The sequence below is a fragment of the Mirounga leonina genome, unplaced genomic scaffold, assembly GCF_011800145.1.
Source record: "Mirounga leonina isolate KUSES-001 unplaced genomic scaffold, KU_Mleo_1.0 Mir_115, whole genome shotgun sequence".
NCBI lineage: Eukaryota > Metazoa > Chordata > Mammalia > Carnivora > Phocidae > Mirounga > Mirounga leonina.
In genome coordinates, this window is record NW_023270268.1 from 84,283,721 (window position 1) to 84,310,128 (window position 26,408).

At 50.6% G+C, this 26,408-nt stretch overlaps 1 protein-coding gene across 3 annotated transcripts in view; it reads left to right on the plus strand.

Moving 5' to 3' along the window:
- The window catches only part of BDH1 (3-hydroxybutyrate dehydrogenase 1), a 38,763-nt gene extending 16,873 nt beyond the window's left edge, over nucleotides 1-21,890 (plus strand). For all 3 annotated transcript variants that reach the window (XM_034999868.1, XM_034999865.1, XM_034999869.1), the window contains exons 3-7: nucleotides 2,979-3,048; nucleotides 3,714-3,824; nucleotides 13,417-13,558; nucleotides 19,712-19,864; nucleotides 21,065-21,890. In XM_034999868.1, the coding sequence (XP_034855759.1) occupies nucleotides 2,979-3,048; nucleotides 3,714-3,824; nucleotides 13,417-13,558; nucleotides 19,712-19,864; nucleotides 21,065-21,534 (946 nt within the window). In that variant the 3' untranslated portion in view covers nucleotides 21,535-21,890. The remainder of the gene's footprint in view (nucleotides 1-2,978; nucleotides 3,049-3,713; nucleotides 3,825-13,416; nucleotides 13,559-19,711; nucleotides 19,865-21,064) is intronic.
- Nucleotides 21,891-26,408: the final 4,518 nt, after the last annotated feature.

Below are 26,408 nucleotides of genomic sequence, written 5' to 3' on the forward strand. Positions count from 1 at the left end.
CCCTGATTCCCAAGCCAGACAAAGACGGTACAAAAAAAAGAGAACCTTACACCAATATTCCTCATGAATATAAATGCAAAAATTCTTAAAATTTTAGCAAATAGAATTCAGAATACATAAAAATAGAAACCATGAAAAAATAGGTTTCTCCAGGAATCAAGATAACACACAAAAATCAGTTTACTTTTATATTCTAGCAATGAACTTGAGGATATCAAAATTTAAAACAATACCATTTAAAATGCTCAAAAAATGAGATACCAGAGGTATAAATACAATAAACATGTACAGGATTTGGGGCGCCTGGGTGGCTCAGTCGTTAAGCATCTGCCTTTGGCTCAGGTCATGATCCCAGAGTCCTGGGATGGAGTCCCTCATCGGGCTCCCTGCTCAGCAGGAAGCCTGCTTCTCACTCTGCCCCACTTGTGTTCCCTCTCTCACTTGTCTCTCTCTGTCAAATAAGTAGGTAAAATCTTAAAAAAAAAAATGTACAGAATTTGTATGCAGAAAACTATACAGTACTGATGAAAGAAAATCAATGATCTAAATAAATGGAGATCCATACTAAGTTCGGGGGGATTGAAGAACTCGAAAAAGTAAAAATGTCAGTTTCCTCCAAATTGATATAGGAGTTTAGCACAATTTCTATCAAAATCACAGTCAGATTTTTGTAGATAAGGACAAGATTGTTCTAAAATTTATATGAATAGGCAAGGAAGATAGGATAGCAAAAACAATTTTGAAAAAGAAAAATAAGATGGGAGCACATAGCTCAATGAAACATAAGAGAGAATCCAGAAATAGACCCACACATATATGCCCGACTGATGTTTGACAAAGGTGCAAAAGCAATTCAAGGCAGAAAAGAGAACATTTCCAAAAAAAAAGGTCCTGGAGCAATTGGACATTCATAAGCAAATAAATAAACTTTGACCTAAGTCTCACATTGTATGCAAAACTCAAAATAGATTGTGGACTTAAAATGTGAAACATAACACTATCAAATTTTTAGGAAAAAACACAAGAGAAAATCTTTGGGTTCTGGGGTAGGCAAAGAGTTCTAAAACTTGACACCAAAAGCGTGACCCATAAAAGGAAACACTGATAAATCAGACTTCATCCAAATGAAACAATTACCCTCTGCAAAAGACCTTGTGAAGAGGAAGAAAAGACAACTTGTAGAATAGGAGAAAATAGTTGCATCCTGCATACGTAACAGAGGACTAGCATCCAAAGCCTGTAAAGAACTCTCAGAACTCAATAGTGAAAGAACAAACAATACAATTAGGATATGGACAAAAGAGGGGCACCTGGTGGGCTCAGACAGGACAGCCTGTGACCCTTGATCTCAGGTTTTTAAGATCGAGCCCCAGACTGGGTGTGGAGATTACTTGAAGATAAAAAAAAAATTTTTTTTAAAGAAGAATATGGACAAAAGACACGGAGAGACATTTTACCAAAGAGGATATACAGATGGCAAATAAGCACATGCAAAGATGTTCAACATCGTTAGCCATTTGAGAAATATACTTTGAAACCACCATAATCAGAATGGCTAAAATTAAAAAAAATGTGACATCACCAAATGCTGGTGAGGATCTGGAGAGACTGGATCACTCATCCATTGCTGCTGGGAATGTAGAATGCTGCAGCCACTCTGGAAAGCAGTTTGAGAGTTTCTTAAAAACTAAATATGCATCTACCGTATGACCCAGCAATTGCTCCCCTGGGCGCTTACTCAAGAGGACAGATGTGTACAAAAACTTTCACAGGAATGTTGATAGCAGCTGTATTTGTAATAACTCCAAACAGGAAACAGCACAGATGCCCTTGACTAGTTGAATGGTTAGGGGTGCCTGACGGGCTTAGCCGGGAGAGCACGCGACTCTTGAGCTCAGGGTTGAGTTCGAGCCCCACATTGGGCATGGAGCCTCCTTAAAAACAAAAACAAGCAAACAAAAATAGTTGAATGGTTAAACAAACTGTGGTATATCTGTGCCGTGGAATATAATTTAGCAATTAAAAAAAGAACAAATTACCGATACGTGCAACAATCTGATTGAATCTCCAGAGAATTATGTTGAGTGAAAAAAGCAATCCTGCAAGGTTATATACTGTGTGACTCCATTTATATAACATTCTTGAAAGGACGAAATTATAGAGATGGAGAGCAGATTAGTGGTTAACGAGGATGTGGGGTGGGACAGAAGTGGGTGTGGCTATGAAAGGGTAACATGAGGGATCCTTGTGGTGATGGAAATGTTCTGTATTTTCACTGCATCTGTGTCAATATCCTGCTTGTGATATGGTGCTATAGTTTTGCAAAGTATTACCATTGGGGGAAATTGGGTAAAAGGTTACAGGACATCTCTGTGTTATTTCTTAACTGCATTTGAATCCATAATTATTTCAAGATAAAAGTTTAACTGAAAAAAAACTATCAGGGGGCGCCTGGGTGGCTCAGTGGGTTAAGCGTCTGCCTTCAGCTCAGGTCATGATCCCAGGGTCCTGGGATCGAGCTCCGCATTGGGCTCCCTGGTCAGTGGGGAGTCTGCTTCTCCCTCTCAGTCTGCCCCTCCCCCTATTCATGCTTTTTTTTCTCTCTCTCAAATAAATAAATAAATAAAATCTTTAAAAAAAAGGAAAGAAAAAAAGTATCAGGAAGCAGCGTAAAACCTCAGGGTGAAGGCATTGAATTTGCAGAAGGCTTTGTTAACAAAGCTGTATCCCCGGAGGGCGATTCCTACACAGAGGCAAAAATGGCCACTGCACCTGCGAGCTGACTTTGTCCCAGCTCAGCAAGCCTGGAGGAAAGAGGCTGTCTTCCTCAGCAGTACCAGCAGATTGTCCTCAGGGGCTTGGGGTGGGGAGCAGTCGGGGGGCACACTGGTGGCTGAGGGTCCTCTGAGTTGTTTGCCCCAGGAACGAGGTCCAGGCAGGAGCACAGCGTTTGCTCACGGCTTCCTTTTCTCCTGCAGGCGCATGCTGATGTTTTACTCCGCCTCTTTGGTCCCTATCAGCCGTGCTTATTCTGATCAGGTGAAGCCGGTGAGTGGCAGCCCAGCTACGGTGGTCACAGCCCTTCCCTAGGGGCCCCCAGCCCTGGGCCACCCTCAGAGGGGACTTTAGTGCCTCTGGGATGCTCAGAGCCACTTTCTCACTCTCTCAACCACCCCACTTCCACCATCAAATGAAGTTGGGGGTTAAGAGTTTAGACTCCGGTTCTCTCAGTCCTGGTTTCAGTTCCAGCTCTACCACGGACTGACTACCTTGGGCATTTCGGAAATATCTGTTTCCTCACTTGTAATGTGGCGTAATGATCATACTTAACTGTGTGGAGTAACTGTGGGCATTAAATAAGAAAAATGTGTGCACAGTGCCTTGCATATGGTAAGAAATGATAAATACCTTGATGATGGGTGTCGTGATGATGAGGGTTGTAGATGAGGAACCTGAGGTCCAGAAGGGAGAAGTGACTTCCCCAGGTAACATTGTCATTTGGTGGCAGAATTTGGGTTAGAACCTCATCTCCTGATTCTGAGTCCCAAGCACTTTCCACTCTACTATGGTGCTTCTCTAATAGCTAGAGGCAGGTGGGGAGGGCCAGGACTGGCCCCTTCAGGAAACACTAATTGTTACTGCCCAGAGGAGGCTTGCTCACCATGCTCTTAGGATCCTGGGTTCTTAATGTGGGGTCTGACCTTCTAAAACAGGTTGGCAGCAAAGCCGTCCTGGTCACAGGCTGTGACTCGGGATTTGGGTTCTCCTTGGCCAAGCATCTGCATTCAAAAGGCTTCCTTGTGTTTGCCGGCTGCTTGATGAAGGTAAGAGATGGATCATCTTTGTCACCATTGTCCTTTACACATAGTTTCTGTTTTGTAGAGTTTTAAAAATTGTAGTAAAATACACATAACATAAAATTTACCTTAACCATTTTTTTTTTTAAGAGAGAGGGAGAGGGAGTGTGGGGTGGGGAGGGACAGAGGGAGAGAGAGAGAATCTTGAGAAAGCTCTACACTCAGCGCAAGCCCGATGGCAGGCTCGATCTCATGACCCTGAGATCATGACCTGAGCCAAAATCAAGAGTCAGACGCTTAACCACCTGAGCCACCCAGGCACCCCTACCATCTTAACCATTTTTAAGTGTAACGTTCACACTGTTATACAACCATTACTCCCATCCATCCCCGTAACACTTTTCATCTTGGAAAACTGAAACTCTATACCCAATAACTGTCCATTTTCCCCTCTGTCCACCCAGTGGCAACCACCATTACAATTTCTGTCTTTATGAATTTGTCTATTCTAAGTACCTCATATAAGTAGAATTTTATAGTATTTGTCTTTTTGTGACTGGCTTATTTCACTTGGCATAATGTCCTCAAAGTTTGTCCCTATTGTAGCATATTACAGAATGTTTCCTTTTTAAGGCTGAATAATATTCCATTACATGTATATATCACATTTTGCTTACCCATTCATCTGTCGTTGGACACTTGGGTTGCTTCCAGGTTTTAGCTATTGTGAATAAGGATGCTACGAATATGGATGTACAAATATCTTTTTGAGACCCTGCTTTCAATTCTTCTCGGTATATACTCAGAAGTGGAATTGCTAGATCACATGATAATTCTTTTTTTAATTGAGGAACTGCCATAGTGTTTTCCACAGTGGCTGCACCATTTTACATTCTCACCAACAGTGCACAAGGGTTCCAATTTTTCCACATCCTCACCAATACTTTTTTTTTTAACAGTGGCCATCTTAATGCTGTCAGGTAGTATCTCCTTGTAGTTTTGATTTGCATTTCCCTAATGATTAGTGATACTGAGCATCTTTTCACGTGCTTATTGGCCATTCATATATCTTCTTTGGAGAAATGTCTATTCAAGTTCTTTGCTCAGTTTTAAACTGGATTGTTTGTTGTTATTGTTGTTGCTGAATTTTAGGGCTTATATATTCTGGGTATTAATTCCTTATCAAATATAAGATTTGCAGATATCTTCTCCCATTCTACAGGTTACTTTTTTATTCCATGGGTAGTGTCTCTTGATGCACCAAATTTTAAAATTTTTATAAGGTCCAATTTGCCAATTTCTTCTTTTGTTCCCTGTGTCTTTGATGTCATATCCAAGAAATCATGGCCAAATGCAAAGTTGTGACGCTTTTGTCCTGTTTTCTTCTAAGCATGTTACTTTTGGGGGTCCTACACTTAGGCCCTTGATCCATTTGGAATTAATTTTTGTCTATGGTATTAGGTAAGGGTCCAACTTTTTTCTTTTGCATGTGGACACCCAGTTTTCCCAGCACCATTTGTTGAAAATACTGTCCTTTCCTCCCCATTGAATAGTCTTGGCACTCTTGTCAAAAATCATTTGACCATATATGTGAAGGTTTATTTCTGGGCTCGCTCTTCTATTCCATTGTTCCATATGTCTGTCTTTATGCCAGTACTAGATTATTTTGATTAGTGTAGCTTTGTGGAAAGTTTTAAATCAGTAAATCTATATCATCCAGATTTGTTCTTCTTTTTCAAGATTGTTTTGGCTCTTTGGGGTCTCGAGATTTCCTATGAATTTTAGGATATGTTTTTCTGCAGAAAACATCATTAAGATTTTGACAGGTATGGGATTCAATCTGTAGATTGCTTTCAGTCGTATCTATGTTTTAACAATATTAAGTCTTCTGATCCATGAATGTGGGATGTGTTTCCATTTATTTCTGCCTTCTTTAATTTCTTTCAGAAATGTTTCATAGTTTCATTGTACAAATCTTTTACTTCCTTGGTTAAGTTGATTCCTAAGTATTTTATTCTTTTTGATGGAATAAAATAGAATTATTTTTGTAATTTTATAATTTCCTTTTCAGGTTGTGCGTTGTTTGTGTACAAAAATGCAACTGATTTTTGTGTGTTGACTTGATATCCTGCTACTTTGCTGAATTCATTTATTAGTTCCAATAAGTTCTTGGGGGAATCTTTCGGGTTTTCTACATATAAGATCCTATCTTCTGAAAACATAATTTTCCTTCTTCCTTTCCAATTTGGATGCCTTTCATCTCTTCAACAGACTCCAGAGTTCCAAAATAGTGCACTTGTCTAGGTGGGGAAAGTGATTCCTGCTGCTTCCTATTCCACCATCTTCCCAGAATCCTACTTCAAGCTGAGTATTTAATCCCAGGACTACCCTGGACTTGGGCCAGCATTTGTAGTTGTTTTTTAATTGCTTTCCAAACAGCTGGTTCATCTGTTGCTTAAAACAGTCCATACCTTTTCTCTTCACTTCAGTCTCACTTGTTCTTCATAGCTTTGTTCATTCATTCATTCACTCATTCATTTGCCAAATGCTTATGATGTGCCTGCCACTTTGATAGGTACTGTAGAAGAATATTACCTGGTCCCTGCATCTAGGGAGCTCACTGTCCAGTGGTGAAGGACAGTCATGCACAGATCCACCTGGAAGAGTTAGAGTGAAGAGGGTTCTCATAATTGTGTGGAGTGTTTAATGAGAGTGCGTAGAAGGAAGGGAATGATCCTGGCGTGACAGAGTTGACATTCGTTCTGGGTCATGGAGAATGAGTAATGCTGTCCCAGGTAGAGACTGAGGATCCTTTGTGATTCATCAAGTGGAATTTAGGGTGTCTGAGGGGAAGCACTGGGACATGAGGCTGCAAAAGGAATAGGGGATGGTTCTTCCAGTCTGGAGAGTTGTGTAACCTCACCACAGTGCATCACTCAGAAATTTCCCTCCCTGGGGAAGCTGGGAAATATAGTTCTATTCTGAGACGTTATGTACTCTGCTTAAAATCAGGGGTTCTACTGCTATAGAAGAAGGGAAGAATGGGCGTTTAGGACAATTTGCTGCCTCTGCTCTGTAGATGAGATATTTTTCTTTATTTTGAAGGCAGTAAGAATCCAGAGAAGGAATTACTTTTATACTAGATTTAATATCTGTAAAAATAATACCTGTTCAGTGTAAAAGTTTCAATAATATGAACAAACAAAAATAATAAAGTAATTTGCATTGCCACGGTTTGAACATATGTTCAGATCAGAGAGGGTTTATTTGTCCTTTTAATTTTTCTTCTTTTGAATCATGAAAGTAATACATATTTATAATAGCTTCAAATCAGACAGAAGTGGATGATGTAAAAAAAGTAAAGTCTTTTTACTGCAGTCTCTTGCCCCAGAGCAACTAAAATGTATGTGTGTACATTATTTATGACTTTTGCTAAAATAATCAAAGCCACAGTGAATATTCTTACACATATCTTTGCTGGTTTTCATTAGTAATTCTTAGGAAAATTTTCTAGCTTTGAAAATACTGGCTAGAAAGGTGTGCAGATTTTAGGTTTTATTCAAGTCTGTCAAACGGCTGCTCCCAAAAGTTATACCAGTGCCCACTCCCTCTGACATGCATGCAAAAACTTGTTCCAAAACGGATTTGGAGGTGATGGGTGAGGTATGCTTGGAGTCGCGTTCTCTGCATCATGTGGACCTGCCTCAACAAGTCCTCGCAGGAGCTGTGATGCCACAGAACATTTCATGCCTTTGAAGTTCCTTCTCCATGTTTCCAGCGCGTGTGCCATCCTGCTGGATTGTCCAGGGATGCAGGGACTATGTCCCGACTCCGTGGTGCAGAGCTGTGCGGAGGAGCCTTTGAGAGAGAGAGTCAGGGCCGTGGATTCTAGTCCCGTATCGGCCACTAGCCCAGGGACTAGGCAGACACCTCCCCTCCCTGAGCCCCTTTCTTATAATAAGGGCGTTGGACTGGGTGCTCTGACGTCCTCCCACGCCCACAGCCATGATCCTGACTTAGTGGCTGGTGTTCTCTTTAAAATACCAGACCAGGTGACTGCCGGATTGTGTCTGTTGGTGTTACTTGCTGCCTGTTTTGGTGTCATGTGTAGACGTCTTTGCTGGTCAAAAGCTAGAGGAGGCAGAAGTCACTAGAGGTTTGAGTTAATGATGCCAATCAGAAAGCAGTCAGAGCCACTGGCGACCTCAGATTAAGTCCTCCAGCCTGCTTCTGAGACGTTAAGCCACGCGGTGGATTCTGGCTACATCTGTACCCCAGATATACTGGTCTTGCTTAGACTTACCCCTCCTCTTGTGCCTCAGGTCTCAGTGCGTTGGGCCAGCGCAAGGGCTTGGCTCCAGCAGATGTCTGTAATCTCCTGCATCATTAACTCCTTACTCTCTGCTGGATCATTTTGGCGTGCGCGCACGCACACACACACACACACACACACGCTGACAACCTCCCATCCTGTGTGCACTACTAGCTCATTTCTCTGCACCCCCAGAGGGTTGTTTGTACTAGATAGTTTCACCTATTTACTTCCCATTTTCCTTTCAACCCACATGGATTGGGCTTTGGGCCCCTCCCCTCTGTTTATTTGTTCTTTCATCCAACAAATATCTCTTGAGTACCTACAAGAGCCAACAATATTCTGCTTTGGAGATATAGCATATACTAATTCAATGAAAGGTTCTTGCCCTTGTGGAGCTTACATGGGGGAGGGGGGAGACACACAAGGAGATAGATAAATAAGTAGATTGCTTTCCTATGGGATGTTGAAGCTATGGAGAAAAATAAAGCAGGAAAAGGAGATGGAGGGTGAATGTGGTAGAGGGGGTGTTGGGTTTTAAAGAGGAAAGAAAGACCTTACCGAGAAAGTGATATTGGAAGGAGGTAAGGGGTTAGGGAGCAAGTCTTGCAGATAGAAGGGGTAAGAAGAGTCAGCCAAGCCAGAGCCCCAAGCAGGGCATGTACCTTTGTGTCAGAGAACAGCAGGAGGCCTCTGTGGCTGCAGTGAGGGAGGGAGGGGGGAGAATGGAGTTGGGGGGCAGATCTTGCATCATAGAAGGGACAGATTGCCTCTCTCTGGGTGCAAGGGAAGGCTTGATAGGCCAAGGTGGCATCTCATTGCCATCTGGAAGGACAAACGGGAGTCCCTTGTGGTGGGTGGTGATGGCATATTTAGTCTGAGGAAGCTGAAGCCCAGAGCCCTCATGGAGTAAGAGCAGACCAGCTGGGAAAGGAAGGCAGGGCCGGACCAGGGGGACACAGGGTGCCTCTGACATGGCTTTTATCGAGGACGTCAGCAGCCCCCATGTTGCCAGATCGATTGGCCACTTCTCAGACCATATCGTACTGAACCTATCACAGCTTTAACGAACAAACCACTCTTGCATGTTACCCTTTGTTTCGTGACTTTTGGACACCCCTCTCTTGGTTTTTCTTCCCCTTCCTTGCTAGCTGCTCTCACTGCTCATCCTGTGACTATTACAAGACCCCAGGTCTATTCCTCTTCACTGTTTCTTGTGTGTGTGAGAGATGCTCCCATTTCACATGCTGAGTGTCCTCATCCTGCCTTGAGGTGCCGGACCATCTAGCAGGACAGGCTGAGAGTCTATAAAACCTTGCTGCCAGGTTCAGTCTGTCACCTGCCTCAGTGTGGTAAGAAATGGAGGTGGAGAAGGTTGAGTTACTTAACACTGGATGTTAACTAATTGGAATTAAAAAAAAAAACTTTTTTAAAAAAAAACAACTATTAGAGAGCTTACCATTTATGCCCTGGAGTCTGAGGCCACAGAACGGTGTGTTAATATTTACCGAAAGATATCTAGAGGCCCAAGAATGGGGCTGGAGTGGCTCATCTGGAAGCAGAACAGAGAGAGCTGCACCAGGAAAGGGCTGTCCTTCTGCCCGGGCCAGACACTCTTGCCTGGACCTGATGTGGACGAGGGGGAGAGCTCCTGGGGTCATTGTAAGGGTGCCTATCCAGTGACACTCCTAGGAACACCCATGTGTTCCCAGCCAGAGGGGTGCCTCCCTGAAGCCCGGGCTGAGGGAGAAAAGGCTAAGCTGGAGGTGTCCAGTGGAGGGATCTCTGCGGAACCCACAAAAGCAGCACAAGAAGGGAGGGCCAGCTCTCATGCACCTGCCATACCAGGTCACCAACAGCAGACAACAGGACCAGCCTCAGAAGACTACAGTGTTACCCCCTAATTTGCCAGCCCCTGGATCCAACCCTGGAAGGGTCAGAGATTAAGGAACAGGTGAGAAGGAGCTAGAAAATAGGGAGAAAGGCAGTCTTCACCCCTATCTGGCGTCCTATGGGCTTCCTTACACTCCCCTAGGTCTGGGTCAGGGCAGGCTTTAAATTGCATACAAGGTGGAAGGCTTGGGTTTTCAAACCAGGCTGGGCTTGAGTCAGTTGATTAGTAGACTGAACTGGACTCTTTAAGTCAAACAAAGAGGTTCTCTATTATCTGAGAATGTGTGGAAACACTATAAGAAGTGCTTAAAATTTCATCCAGGGGTAGAAAAGAGAGCTCACAGATGAAATGTAAAGGGGTAAGGAAAGAAATGGGTTTATCAGTAAACCAGTTCCATAGGCACTGACACAGCAGGACTGAAAGCTTGTCCCCGAGCAGCAAGACAGATGAAGATGAGGACAGAAACCCTGGAGCCTGGGAGGCGGTGTGGCCTTGGACTGAGGACAAGTGGATCTGGAAGGGGACCGGCTGCTGTGTTCTGCAGCCCCTGGGCTGAGGGTGGTCAGGAAAGGTTTTCTCTGAACAGCTGAAGGCAAACTGACAGTCTCTGTCCCCACTGACGTGGCCGTCAGGAGCAGGATGTGGAGGCTGCTCAGAGTAATGAGGACTCCTGGGGAGATCTGTCGGGAAGGGAGGAGGTGGGTTTCTCTCCTGAGATCCTGAATGCTGAGTCTGAAGCTGTGAGCCATGGGACGAACCCCTGGTTTCCTCTGAGGAAGGGTTCTTAGCTGCCACGTTGCCAAACTGAATTCACGTGGGCCCCCTGAGCTGGATGAAGAGCCTCCCCTGGGGATTTTGGGGGCATGGGCTCCATGCTGGCTAGAGGCTCAAGGAGAGGTCTGGTGTGGAGTCCGAGAGTTGCTGAAAGGTGGTGGCAGGGTTCACAAAGGCCAGGAAGAGGACAGGATGCTCAGGTGCCTGTCCTCTTGGAAGTAGACATCAGCACCCGCTCAGGGAGCCAGACCACCTGGGCTCTGCTCTGAGGGGCACTTGAGGGGGCACGACGTGAAGACTGCATTCAAACAAGATAACGTGATTTCTTGGTGTCTGTGGGCACCGGCCCTTCCCTCCTCTGGACTGGAAGCTGTCGTCCCTGGGAGTTCTTTGCTGGCAGACCCTCTCGGGGAACTGTAGCAGGAGCTCTAGGCCTGTAGATAGAACACCTGCCTATTTTCCGGGAAGGTTGGCACCTCCAGGGATTTCAGAGCCAAGCCTTGGACTAACCGAGTCTTAAACCTGGCAGCTGTGCAGAGGGGACCCCGGGCGTAGCTGGCGTGCCTGGTGTCAGGCGGGGCAGAGACTCAGAGGGCCACACGTGTTGCTTCTCTTCAGGACCACTGCGGAGGCTCCCTGTAGAGGATGACTGTTTAGGAGTGGAAGAGATCTTGGGGGCCTGGGGATTGGCCTGACCTCCTGTCTGATGCCTGGGTTTTCTCCACACCATGTCCCCCACCCTGCCCCAACCCCGACCTCCACCCTCACCGTCTGAACTCTTCCCGGGCAGTCTCGCCATCTCCGGACGATGAAAGGCACTCCTCATCTTGGGCTGAATTTGACTTCTTGGCCCTGCTTCTGTTTTGTGGGTGGCATGGGACCAGTCTGCTCCCTCGCTCTCATGTTCTCCCCAAGTCTCTCTCCAGAGTGATTACCTCCAGCACCTCGGGCCCCATTTGACACAGGCCCATCACCATTCTCTCCTGTGTCTCTCTGACATGGCATGATGCAAACATCTCATCCTGGGGTCCTCCTGGTTCAGACCACTTAAACCAGGCTCAGCCTAATTCGCAGAGAACTTTTCACTGTGGACATATGCGGACATCCTTGTGCTTCCTACTCTTGGCCTTGCCGGAGAGGTTAGCTTCAGTACCACCTGTATCTTGGCTGAGAGTAGGCATTTCCCTCTCACTTCAGCCCCTGGCAGCCCCTGCCGTCCTCCTGCTAGATGCCTTCCTGTTTCCTGCACCACTGAGAAAGTCACTTCCAATTACATTATAACTGATGGTGTTTGATTTTCACATCCATTGTACTCATCCCTAAGGTGGAAAAGATATGGGTCATAGAATGGATGAAATATGGTAATAGAACCTGTCTCATGGTGTGCAGACTAATGAGAAATGCATGTCAAGTGCTTAGCACAGTGGGAAGCATCGTCAACACTCAGTAAATGATGCTCGTTTTTATTCACGCCCTCTAGCAGCTCACCACTGCGTCCCAAGAAGACCCCCGCCCACCTCCCCAGCCTCCTGTGCAACTGCTTCCTTATGCCCCTGCTCTGCCTGCAGAGGCCTTACCTCTGCCTGAAATTTCCCATCCCCAGGGCCCTTCTGGTCCATGACCTTGGCTGTCACTGCTCCTGAAAGGCCTGCCCTGGCCGTGTCCCCTCCTGCAAGCTTTCATGCTGCAAATACTGCCCATATTGTTCACTTATGCATCCTCCCCCTTCCCAAAAACGTGCCTCCTTGAGAACGGGGGATGAGTTATTTATTTTTGTGTCTCCAAGTTCTTAGCTCATAATGGAACATAATGGAGGCCCAAGAAATGCTTGCTGAGTGAGTGACACTTTCTCGTGTTTAATAATACCTGGATTTACATAGCACTGTATAGTTTAACAGGTTTTTAATAAAGATGACTCCGTCATTCTATTAACCTGAGCAGGTCAGGACAGGTGGCGATGTCCTTATTTCTAAGCTGGAAAAACTGGGCACCTGTTAAGGGTTGCACCTGAGGGCACAAAGCCTGGGTAGTGGCGGGACTGGAATGAGAGCCTGCTCTGGCTTCTGACCACCTTGGTGGTGACAGGCCCGTGGCTTAGACCAGAGGTGACAAACTGGCAGCCCCCTAGTCACGTGTGGCCTGTGGATGCGCTTTGGCCTACACCGTGTTTCTTTTTTAAATGTGAGTAAGTTGCTAACACTTAAAAAATTGGGAACTCCTAATTACTAGCTTAAACATCTGAGTATCTGGCGAGCCTGGGTTACACGTGTAGCCACATGGACGGCAGCTAGCGGGGGGGAGAGGAAGCCTCGTGCTTCATTCCCCGCCCCGGTGTCAGACACCTGCATGCCTAGCCCTGATAGGTACTGACTTCACAACCTTTGCTTAGAGAAAGCCTCCTGCCGATGAGGCCTTGGGGAATTGTGTGTGTGGCACTTGGGTTGGCTTGATCTGTCATCAGTCCTGGGGTTGAATAGAACCACCTGCCGCTTGAGCAGCCCCAGGGGGTCTCCAGAGACCCCGTCCTGCAGTTGTTAGTTGTTAGTAAGCCCCAGGCTTTGGCAAGGCCTTGGCCCTGGTCCTCCGACTGGAGGCAGGGTGGGAAGGAGGTGGTTGACCAGCAACTCTCTCCTCCCCAGGACAAAGGAGACGCTGGAGTCAAGGAGCTGGACAGCTTGAAGAGTGATCGACTGAGAACTGTCCAGCTCAATGTCTGCAAAAGTGAGGAGGTGGAGAAAGTGGTGGAGACTGTCCGCTCGAGCCTGGAGGACCCTGAGAAAGGTAGGGGGCCCGTTGGGGCAGCAGGGTTAGTGCACCAGCCGTTCCGAGGGCACCTTTCCTAAACACTAACCCCCATTTGCCGGTATCCTGTCAAAAGGCCGCTTTCCCTGTTGTTGAAGCTCTTCTTGCACAGCGGGAGGAAGTGGGTTAAATTAAACACACGCATGCAAGAAGGCAATGTGAAATAAAGCCAGAGGCGCTTTCAAAATCTCTAGGGGTGGTGAATAGATGAGCATGGGGGCAGGTCAGTTCAGACAATGCTCATTGAATGCCCACTCCGGGCCAAGTGTTGGGGACACAGAGATGGCCAAGACACAGTCCTTATTCCCAGAGACCTCATGGTTCACTGTGGGGCTAACCCAGATGATCTCCACACCCCCTCTCAGGAAGCAGCACGTGACAGAGGGACACAGCCCAGCCCTGGGTGGGGTGGGGAGCCCGTTAGTGAGAGCAGATCATGGCAGGGTGCAGGAAGGCCATTCCAGGAGTGGGGGAGAGAAGGAACAATGGTGGGAAGCACACAGGGTATGCTGGGGGACAAGTCCATGGTCAACTCTGGTGGAGGTGGTGGGGGTTGAGGGGTTGAGGAGGGAGGTCAGGCAGAGCCTGGGGTCTATGGCCACTCTCCTGAGGGAACCAGGAGCCACGGTAGATTTCCCAAGGGGAATGACCTGTCAGTCTGGGGACTGGGGCAGCAGTGTGGAAGGTGGATTTAGAGGGAGAGCATGAGTGCAGGAGTACCCCTGAACAAGGGCAGCAGGTGTTGGGGATGAGGAGAGATCAGATACGGGAAGACACGGCTGGCTGGACTTGGTGATGCATGCATGCGGGGGATGAGGGAGGGGCATGAGGCCTCTCCTGACACATGGTGCCCCCCCACTGGAGGAGCAGGGTGAGGGCTGCGGAGTGCCCATGGGATGCCCTGCGGGAATGTCTTAGTGGAGACCAGACGTCCAGGGCTGGAGGTGAGGCTAGAGTGGGGAAGATGCAAGGTGGGCCTCCTGGGAACGTGAGCAATCAGGGGCTGGAGAAGGGGAGAGGCAGTTGGCAGAGAGGTTGGGTACTGTGCCCCCAGAAGCCGAAGGAACAGAAAGTTTGAGGGCCAGTAGCCCACAGGGTCACATGCTGCAGAAAGTTCCAGTAACATAAGGACTTGGGTGTTCTCCCAGTTCAGCCCATGGAGGGACCTTGGTGGGAGGGGCTCTGTTCAACAGAGGGGAGGAGACCCCATTCAGGGAGCACACAGCCATGGTGCATTCTGGGCTACTTGCTTCCTCTCAGACGTTTACCTTTGAGCTTCCCGGCAGACCAGGCGAGAGGGTTGTCTCCTCCCCACAGATGGACGAGGCAGCTCTCCTGAGTGGTGACTTCAGGCACTATAGGGAGGGGGGAGGAGAGGGCACCACGCGCCGGTGCTGGGCTCTGTTGAGCATTTAGGAGCCAGGCAGAGAGGCTGCCATCTCCCAGCGGCTGCCTCAGAGCTCCTGTGCTGCCAGCCTGTCACTGACGTCCCCTTGTCAGCCCAGGGCTGCCCCCACCTCCAAAGCCGGCCATTCCCAGGCTGCTCTGCTCTCAGAGGAGAGGCCTGTGGGTTCCCTCACTCACTGGACATCTGTTTCGCAGGGCCAGGGCTCCCGTCCCATTACGGAAAGGCACGATGGGTCCCATGGGGTGCTTCGCAGCTCAGGAGGTACAGCCTGCCTCGGCCCTCCCGCCCGCCTTTGTCAACCAGGAGGCAGGCAAACAGCCGCAGTCGGTGCCATAAAGCCCCCTCGTGGCAGCCTGAGGGTCTGTGGTGATTTAAAATGCCCACGGAAGGAAACCGCCGCTGTAGACCCGAGCACAGAGTGGGGCTGCACCAGAGCTGGGGGCTGCTCGGGACCCTGGTCCCGGTCCCCTGCCGCCAGGACAGAACCACCTCCATTCCCTGTATTGGTCCGGCCAGTTCGCTTGAGTGGAACCACAAGGGGGAGGCGCTCACCCCCCTGCCCTGGGACTGAGCTCAAACCCTACTCCCACCCCGATGCATAAACTTTTTCCTGCTGCCTTTTTCCACATGACACATTCCAGTGAGGGTTGATAAACCACAGCATGACCTCATTTACCCAATGCTGCATTTTCTGGAAAAAGATTTGAAGATTTTTTTTAGGTCTGAAAAAGATGAGAAATCTGTCAGACATGTGGTTGTCCAGGTCTCTCTCTCCCCACTTCCCCCTCCACCTCTCTTTCTTCCCTGTGGCCCGCACCCCTGCCCCACCAAGGGCTGTCGTTTTCCCTGTAGAGCGGCTGCCATTCTTCCTTTCTCCGGCAATGCTGTCTTTGAACTCCAGGTGGCGCCCTTCTAGGGCTTTCCGACCAGCTTGGGGTCCCTAAGGGGGTGGCCACTTCTGGCTCACTCTACCCAGGCAGGATCCTTCCAGGAGACAAGTGGAGTGCGCGTTTTGATGGCGAGTTTGGTGCCTTTCATCCTGGCTCCGTGGAACAGGGGAGCCAGCCTCGGGGGGTGAGATGAAGGGGATTGTCTGATAAGAGCCGGTGAGCCGTCTGCCACCAGCCCCTGCACTCGCCAGCAGAGCTCCGAGGGACTGGCTGGACATCTGGACACTGCCTACCCGCACCCCAGCGAAGGGCTGAGTGAGCCAAGCGGCAGGCCTGATATTGAAACTACCACTTAACCTCACAGTCCGGAGATACTTATTGAGTACCTGCTGTATGCCTGGGAGTGTGCTGAACACCAGTGAAGGTATGACCTGGCAGGAGGAGTTTGTGGTTGGACACCAGCCAGATGTAAGTCGGTGGCTTCATGGCAGGACCTCTTCAGAACGGTTACAGCACTGGGGACATTGTGCCATGGAGAAGGAAGACCCTGCCTTACATCTGGGACACCCTCAGTCTGCGAGTGAGAAGACTGCACTTACTGTGGGCTTCACCCTCTTACTAGAAGCCTGACCTTGGGCTTGTACCTTCCCCTGTGTGGGCCTCAGCTTGCCTGTCTGTGAAGTGGGAAAAGTGCCCTGCTCACACATCCGGTGCTCACACCTAGATCTGACCGCTGCAGGAACATGGGCAGAATATCAGCAAAAGCTGTCCTCAGGCTGAGGGATGGGAGCTGAGCAAAGCCGGGAGAAGCCACGAGGCAGAGGAGTGGCCGGTTGTTCAGGCTTCCAGAGGGCAGAACAAGAAGCATGGCAAAGGAGGCCTCACGTACCCCTGCGGAGGGAATTGCCAGAGCAGGAAGTGACCGACAGAGGAGGAGAGTCTGGCTGAGGGGCCGGCCAGGATGGAGGTGGAGGACAGAGGCTGTGACAGGGAGACCTGGGAGAAGTTCTCCAGTGATACAGGATGGAGATGACAAGGACCCACCCTAATGCTGTGGCAAGAGGAAAGAAGACATGGATTTGATGACACGGCAGAGGAAGCCAGCAACAGCACAGGGCCGAGCATGATGGCTGTGTCTTCACACAGACCTGGGTCCAAATTCCATCCTGTCCCCCTATTAGCTGAGTGACATTGAGCAAGGTGCTTAACCTCCTGGAGCCTCAGCTGTGTCCTCCAGACCTGGGACAACTTAGCATCTGAATGAATGCACGCAGAATGCTGAGCCCAGGGCCTGGCCACTGTCCTTTTGATCTTGACCAGTAGTATTAACAGTTCTCATCAGATGGGGGAGAAGCGAGAGTGTCCAGGGGTCTGTTAGCGAAGAGGAAAGTGAGGCGTGGGCTGGAGCTGCTGAAACGCGCCGTGCTGGTATGTGGGAGGGCGACCTTGGGGCACTGAGGTGAAAGTGACCGTCAGGAGGAGACTGCAGTCGGGAGAGAGCCGTGAGTCCGCGGGGTACACGGGAACCCTTGACGTCTGGCTGCGCCGGGGCTGTTGCAGGAAAACAGCCGTCCCTCAGACCAGCAGGAATGTTCACTGTGAGTTTATTTGGAAGTTGGCTGAGGACTCCAGAGAGCAACTAGGTCCGCAAACTATTACTCCTTATCAAGTCAGCAGACCTATAATCCAGGAACAGTGTGCTTTCACAGGTCAAGTTCAGTTACACTCTTTTGGATATCAGTGTCAGATGTAATTAGTTTTTAGCTGGAAAAAAAACACAACTGTGTATTTGAAGGTGTGATACGGTCTCGTGTGAATCAAACACAAAGCAGCTGGAAATTTCCATGAACATAAAGAAGACAAGCCTGCCTAGGCATTGAGTGTAATTTGGGAGAAGGTGGTCTAGGATAGGACATTGGCGGATGCCTGTATTTAGGGGGCAGGCAGAAGAAGGGTGGGGGGGGAGATGGAAGAGATGCTTGGGTATCATTAATGCCAAAGAAGGAATAAGTGTCAAGAACCATGAGTAGTGTTCATACCGGGGAGCAGTGAGGATGGGAGGGAGAGATGATGGGGCATCCTTAGGATGTCGCACTCCAGACACTGTGGACAGCAACAGGGCTGGAACCCAGAATGGCAGGGAAATGGGGTCTGGAGGGTGTGGCTTGTGTTCTCAGAAGCCTGGTGGTGGAAGGAAGGAGAACAGACGGTGGTGTGAGGATGTAACATGGTAAAGAGGAGGTTCTTTAGGATCTTGAGACATGGTATTTGTAGACATTCATCTGACAAACATTTATTGAGCATCTAATGTGTACAATGTTGGAGGGAGGGAGCCAGGGGTAAGAAAAGGGTTGAAGTTGCATAAAAAAGGAACAAGGAGTGATGGCTTATGGTTTGGAAGGCGGAGGGTGAAGTGTCAGCCTTGGCAGGTGGTGGGAGGCCTCCTGCTCTTCCTGGGAAGAAGAGAGGGGTGAAGACCCCCGGGGAGGTCTGCAGGGCGGTGGCTGTGGTGGCCACGTCACCGCGAGGTCACTGGTGAGACCCGAGGGCCTGCGGCTTCAGCTCAGCCGCCGTGGGGAGTGAGAGTGAGAGCTTCATGAGCACTTTGTTAACCAGCAATTTCCTTCCCTAATAAATGTCCTTAATTCTCCATAATTGAAGGAGAAGGCACCAGAGGTCAGTTGAAGCTTTAATTTGGGTAACATGGAAGGAAAGCAGCTAGAGACCAATTACTCTGTCATTTACACCAACTCATTTCCATGATTAACTTGGAAAGCGAAGCGGGGCCAGGGTTCCCACAGGCAGGAGGACAGCTGTGCCCCGAGGCTGCAGCCCATGCAGTCCTCACACCCCACAGATGGCACTCAGAGGCCCTGCAAAGCAAGGTGGCCTCCTCGGGGCCTCCTTCCCTCATTCAGCTCTGCCTCTGACCTGCTGGGCGTGCTGAAACCATCCTCCTCCTCAGGGCCTCTACTTCCCTGGCTGTAAAAGTAGTCGTGAGAGCTCCGAGGATCCTTCTAGCACCAGTGTTCCCTGAGTCTACAGGTACAGAAGCCAGCTGTCCCCTAGCTGGTCTTACAGGAAACAGTCCACCCAAGTGTACTCAATGTACGCTTGCTCCAACTCTGTACCCCACCCGGGGCCACACAAGGCTGAGGGGTGTTCTCGACCTGCAGAGACCAGGTGTATACACATGGGCCGTGGGGGCTCACCAGTGATAACCGCAAACAGTGCATGCTTCAGAGAGGGGAAGATCCGAGAATGGAGTCATGGTCAGGAGGGTCTCAGGATGGATCAGGACTGGGGCTCGACCTGAGGTCAAGTCTTAGCTGAGCCTCTAACTGCTGTGAGACCTTGGACACTGGGTCCCCTCCCTGGTCCTCCAGAGAAGACTTGGCCTGGAAGACTCCTGAGGTTCTCCTGGCTTCTGGCTGGAGGTCAAAGGCAAGCGAAGGTGCAGAGGCAGAAATGAATACACAGTGCAGGGTGAGGGGAGGTGACTGCACGGAGCCAGGGGGACTGAGTGAGCCGAGGTGGGACTCCAGGCTGCGGACACCTGGCAGGGCTGGGTCATGGTGGGCCCAGAGAGTCCATGCAGGGAGAAGCGAGATAGTAATTGGACGTTTTAGACTTACGGGAGGGTCACAGCCAGCACCGTAGGCCTCTCTGTCTCCTGTTATTTTTGGTGATTCTAGAAAGTGTCCTGAGAGCCTTGGACAAGAAGTAGCAAGTTTGGGGGAGAAGGGACAAAGCGAAGAGGGGCATGGGCTGCAGGCTGATGGTGTCTGAGGCCAAGCGTGCGTGGTGACCATGGTTCTGTCCCATCCTGTCCAGGCCTGTGGGGCCTCGTTAACAATGCGGGCATCTCAACTTTCGGAGAAGTAGAGTTCACCAGCATGGAGACCTACAAGGAAGTGGCGGAAGTGAACCTTTGGGGCACAGTAAGGATGACAAAATCCTTTCTCCCCCTCATCCGAAGGGCCAAAGGTGAGTTGGAAAGGGATTTCCTCCTGCCCCACCTTTTCATCTTTGCTTAGAATGGACAGAGGTCTCAGCAGAGCCAACCTCCATACCCCAGGTAGGCTGAGCACAGGACTCTCGGGGGCTGTGCAGGTCTTGTGGATGGTGGCAAGTGGAAGTGCCTTGGCCAGCCAGATGGGAAGGGATGTGTGGTTTTCAGAAAGGAGGGCAGCTGAGAGGTCAGCTGTCTCAAAGGCTAAAAGATTACAGCAGTCATCCCACTCTGGGGACCTAATCTAGAGAAATAACCACCCTGTGCACAGAGCTGTGTGTATATACATCAACTATCGAGAGAGGCATGGTTAAGTCAGTTTTGGTATATCCATTCTATGGGTTACTATGCCACAGTTAAAAAATAAGACAGTTGTGGTAAAGTGTAAAATATAGAAATAATAATAATCAAGATTAGAAATTTAGAGAACAGACAAAACTCTCAAACCATGTTAGGTAGCCAAAGAAGTCACTGATTTAGATGTTCTCCCTAGATAGCAAACAATGATGGCAAAAGGAGATGATCCACACAATCTATCCCAAAGTTTCAGCAATGATAGAATGAACCCAGAGAGCAGCTGTAGGATTTTAGAAGAAAACCCCAACCCTTCAGTGACTTCCAACTTAGAGGTTTCTGAAAGGTGTCTCCCTGTGGCGCCCAGGATGGGGCCGTGCCTTCACTTCCTGAGGGCACTCCCAGGGCAAGCAGGTCCCAGGTCCGCTTGGGCTTACTTGGAAGGGCTCCACCTCCATCCCACTACCTGAGGCCGGGCCTGTGGAAAGCCTCTTGAGGTCACCACTCTCTTCCAGTGCCGGAGACTGTCCACATGTTCTAGCCCTGAAATCAGGTTCAGAACCCTGGTTCGGCCGGCTTGCAGCGAGAGCCCTAGTGGGTCCTAGCAGTTTGCCCATTATGCTGTGCCCGCCTGGTATGCAGGCCTGCTCATTTCTCTTCCCCTGTCCTGCCTGGCACAGTCAGGGAAAATCTGGCCATGTGGGCCTGAGCCGGCCTCGATTATGAATTAGAAGGCGCCCTGACCCTGGCTAGTTCAGGTTCGGGGTGTCGGGGCTAGGAGGCCAGGTTCCAGCTGGGCCTCTGGAAGCCTGCCAGGCCCCAGGCCCTCTGCCTGACCAGTCAGTGCCTCCTGAGCAGGGGTTTGCTGTCTTCCTTTGTAGGCCGTGTCGTCAACATCAGCAGCATGCTGGGCCGCATGGCCAACCTGGCCCGCTCCCCATACTGCATCACCAAGTTCGGGGTGGAGGCCTTCTCTGACTGCCTGCGCTACGAGATGCACCCGCTGGGCGTCAAGGTCAGCGTGGTGGAACCTGGCAACTTCATCGCCGCCACCAGCCTCTACAGCCCTGAGCGCATCCAGGCCATCGCCGATAAGATGTGGCATGAGCTGCCTGAGGTCGTGCGCCAGGACTACGGCAGGAAGTACTTCGACGAGAAGATCGCCAAGATGGAGACCTACTGTAACAGTGGCTCCACGGACACATCCCCGGTCATCAGTGCTGTCACCCACGCTCTGACCTCTGCCAGCCCCTACACGCGCTACCACCCCATGGACTATTACTGGTGGCTTCGGATGCAGGTCATGACCCACTTGCCCGCAGCAGTGTCCGACAGGATCTACATACACTGAAGACGGTCCCACTGGCCTCTGTTGGGGAGCCCTGGGGGGAGGGAAGAGAGAGGGGTGCAGGGAGGGAGGGTCTTGTGTGGTCGCCGCTTGAGTACCACCTTGTGCATTACCCACAGTCCCAGGAGAACCTACCACCAGTTGCAGGATTAACTAGAGGGGATAGCCCAGCCCTACTTGGGTGCACGGCGAGTGGTTTGGGCCTTCTCGGTCGGCGAACAGAGTGGTGGGCAGGCTCCCTACACCTCAGGGCAAACGTGATACATCCATCTTTCTCAAGTTGATTTCATACAAAGAGTTTGGGAAGACACATTTATATCAAACACAGATGTATTATGAAATACAATATGAATCCTTTACGTTTTATTTATTTATTTATTTATTTATTTATTTATTTATTTTATTTTTTTAAAGATTTTTATTTATTTGACAGAGAGATAGACAGAAGAGCACAAGCAGAGGGAGTGGCAGAGGGAGAGGGAGAAGCAGGCTCTGCACTGAGCAGGGAACCTGATGCGGGACTCGATCCCAGGACCCTGAGATCATGACCTGAGCCGAAGGCAGACGCTTAACCATCTGAGCCACCCAGGCGCCCCAATCCTTTACGTTTTAAAGCCAAACAACTGTTCAGAAATTTATCTCATTTGATCCTTAAACCAGCCTCATGCGTGACAAGGACAGATATTTTTTTTTCTTTTGTATATGAAGAATGTGTGGCCCAAAGAGGATACACGAGTAACCGTTTGTTGTTGATACATGGTCCAAGTTATGTGTTTCTGCCACCACTGTAGAAATGCTTCACGGTGTGTGTTCCAGGGCTGCTCTGGATCCAGTTATCTGAGGATCCTGTGATGAGCTCTGTACCCTCACCTGAGCCAGACACACCGCGTGCCCACTGTGCACCCCTCTGCATTTCCATGGTGCCTGTGTGTGTGGCCCAGAGCCAGCAATACCAAGGGGTGGGGACATTCTGGAAATTTCCATTTGCGATTTCTGCAACCTCTCTTAGGACTTGTGTAGAGGTGCTTGTTGGCTAAGAGGTTGATTTGCTTCTGGTATGAGTCTGCTTAGTTTTGCCTGGGGTGGGACCATGTTGATGCTGCGTCCTTGGCAGGAGCCATGGCACAGCCTGCAGCTGGGGTAGGTCCAGGTTGCCTGCCTGTCTCATGTGGTGTACACACACACACACACACACACACACACACACACATACACTCAGGGGGGCCTTTACTGTATGCTTGCTTGCCTGCTGTGGCCTTATTTTTAATTAAGAAGCCAGGTCACTGGTAGGTAGAGTCTGTGTTATCCCTTCTTGGGTTTGGGTTTGAATGCTGCTCTCCCTGCACTTGTCCAGAGCCTGGCTGTTTGGACCCAAACCAGACCCCACTCCCGCCCCCAGGTGGCTGCAGGCGGTCCGGCGCGCCAGCCCCGCAAACCAAACTGGCGGAAGGGGCAGGCCTGCCGCTAGAGGGCGCTCTGCCTCTGCTGCGGCCCGAGCGGCCTCTGCTCCCGACCCGGTTGCTTCCACCCAAGCCTGAGGTCTCAGAGGGTTCCTGATCCCCACCTTCCAGTCCGGGCACAAAGAGCAAGACCCCTTTAGAAACAGAATCCCTGCTCTGCAAGTAGCTGCCTGGCATAAACGTGGAGCCTGGCTCCCGGAGAAGGCAGAAGAAGAGCTGGGCAGCCAGGCCTGGCCTCCGGCCTCAGGCCTTGCCAAGGAACAGGGGGCCTCACAAGGAGGAAATTCAGCCTGCCTTACGGGCTTTGGTCCCCTTTGTCTTCAATCAGGGGCGCCCTGCCCGGCCACCTGTCTGCAAGGTGAGGCCAGGAGGGCCTGTGGGGATGAGGGGATGGGCCGGCAGGGCTGAAGCCCTCCAGAGCCTAGAGCCGGACACCCGATGGCCATCGTGTTCACATTACAGCCACATCCTTTTGAATCACAGAGCTGACCTTTCAGAGTCGCATTTCCACAGCTTGGGAGATTTTGTTTCCATGCTCGATTTTTTGAGAGAGGGACGGATGCAACACTTGGAGTTACACGTGTGTGTGGACATCCGGGAACTAGAGGAAAGGGGGGGCAAGCTCCTGAGCACTGAACAAGCCACATCTTCCTCTGCGGGGGTCTCCGGGAGTAGGACAGGACTGCTAGGCTGGCCCGCAGGCCGCCCTGAGTTTTATTTTTACCCCAGTGACTGCAAAGCCCAGAGCACCTCCTTTCCAGATAATCTCGATGCTAATTAAATGACCAAATTCACTCTGGTGGCCTAGAGACTACATGGGTGCAGGTCTAGTTCTGATCCTTCCAAGGGACGTGGAAGTAGGCAGAACAGAGGTGGTTGTTCCCATTTTACAGATGACATAACTCAGACCCAAAGAGGGAAAGTGACTCACCCAGTGTCACAGTGGATCTGTGACAAAAGTCTGAGCGGTGCTGTTCACCATCACCTCACCCCAACAGCCCTGGGAACTAACCTGGCACCCAGACCCTCCCTGCTTGCCTGTCAGCAGAGAGCTGCCCCTTCTTGGGGTGGGGTGGGGGGGTGAGGGGAGAGAGAGGGCTCCCGTTCTGCGGGGTACAAATGGCGTCCACAGCTGCCGCCTTGGGTTGGAGCATGATCTCTAGGGTACTGTCCTTGGTGGCTGGAGGCTGGGTGAGAGCTCTCTGCAAGATGCTTCTGACAGGGGGCGCTTACCATGCCACCTGGGGCCAAGAGGCTTGCAAGCAGGTGCGAGGCCAGCCTGGCCCTGCCTGCCCCAGGCTCCTGGGGCCGTGTGTCGGCTACCCGTGGCAGGGGGTCTGCCAGACTCCCCACTTGTGAGGCCTCTTCGCTTCCTGTATCTCACACAGGGCCTGGCTCTACAAAGCTCTGCGCAGCTCATCTGCTGCAGGGGCAGACATGAGCAGGCAGAGGCTCCCTCCGCTTGGGTGGCACCAGGCTCAGCCTGCCAGATGACAGGAGGCACATCTGTGCGGTGCTGGCTGCCTTACACAGCCAGTTCGCTGCCTCTCCCCGGCGTCCCGCAGCGGCCCTGGGAGGGAGACGGGGTGGGGGAGGGTTACTATCTCCTTTTACACATAAGGAAACCGACTACCCCAAGTCTCTTGCCAAGGGAGGGATAGAACTGGGTGGCCAAGCCAGCTCTAACCTCCAGCCTGGAGCTAGCGATGCATGAAAAGCAGGGCAGATGGCACCAGGATCTAAAATAAGGAGGGGAAAAAATACCTCAATTATGTAACAGTGAGAAAAATCTGTAAGCATATACACAGTAACAAGCACAGAGTGAGCCATCCATCCCCTCCCTCCCAGCCCCCTGTGGGAGAGGGGGTGCCGGGGGAGCCCGTTCGTGTCCCAACGGGAGGAAATGTGCCTTCCCGGGGCCAACACTGCCCGCCATCAGGGGCCTTTCTGAGGGCAGGCTCTAGGAACACCGAGACCCAACCTCGGGCAGAGACAGAGTATAACTGCTCCCGAAGTGCTTGAGGGCTATAGGAGCACAAGGCTGGAGGGTCCTCAGATAAGGCTGTGGAACAAGGAGAGCTGTGGGGCCTGGTGCTCTGCTGGAGACCAAACAGGCAAGCCCAGAGCATCATAAAGCCCTCCTGGTATGTGCGTGCGCTAAGGCAGCTGGTCTGTGAGTGGCCCTTCAGACGTACTGGGTGAGCCCTTGCCGGGCTAGGGACCAGTGACCAGGGCTTGGACTAAGACCGGGAGAGGCTACTAGGAGCCCCAGAACCTCAGAGAGGGAAAGGGGATCCAACCACCGCCAAGCCTGACTCCCAGCCTCCGGGGAGCTGGCCAAGCCTTGAAGCCCTCCAGCGACAAGGAGCTCATTACTTCCTGAGACAGCATGTCCCTGGTTAGGGAGAATTGATCCAAAGACTGAGCTGAAGTCTACCACCTGGAACCTAACTCCTTTGGCACTTGGCTGTGACCCAGAACTGCACAGAACATCAGGTATTCAAAAATGGCCAGATCAAGTGCAAGAGCCCAGGTCCCTCACTTGACAAGGTTTCCATACTCCTCACTGTCTGCCCAGGAGGTTTCAGCTGTGGTTATCCCAGCTTTCATTCTTAATGACACACACCAGGCTGAATGACCACCTGCGTCCCCTCCAGCGGCAAGAACTTGGAGACAGGTTTTAATACCTTCGGGGAAATGCTGACAACTTCTCACACATGGGCCCCCTCACTACTAAGTGCACTCATGACTCGTCTTTCATCTGCTCCTCACAAACAGCTTATGAGTTAGGCGGGACGACTACTGCCATTTTACAGATAGAGAAACTGAGCCTCGGGGTGGTGAAGTGATTCGCCCAAGATCACAGGGCCAGGAAGTGGGAGAGCCTGGCTTCCAGCCTTGGGGTCCCTTCCTTTACTCCTAGGCTGCCTCAGTCTCCCCATCAGGGCCCCTGAGCTGGGCTGGAGCCCACTCAGAGGCCAGCCATGTAGCCTGTGAGGGAGTGATGAGGGGAGCGCTGAACTCAACTTTCTCCTAGCCCACAGTTTTACAGAGAGCAGCGTGGAGGGGAGGCTGGGCCTTGCGTCTCCCTGGAGCTGTGGCTGTTGTGTCTGTGGGCTCGGCCAGTGGCCTGGGCCCTGGGAGAAGTCCTGAGGGTTGGAGACAGCAGGGCCAGGCGGCGTTCCCGGGACCATGGTGAGGACCGTCCTGCCTCAGCATCGAGGGACATGTGTTAGAGGAGAGAGAGAGTGAATGGGGTCCCACCTCGGGGCATCTTGGGGCCCAGAAACACCTTGTTCTGCTCTCTCAGACTTAATTACTCCGTAAAACGTGAGGCTGCTCCCACTTATCAAGTTACAGATGAGCTTAATTCCAGCACACTGAGTAACCACACCGGGCTCCTTCGGAAATAGCAGT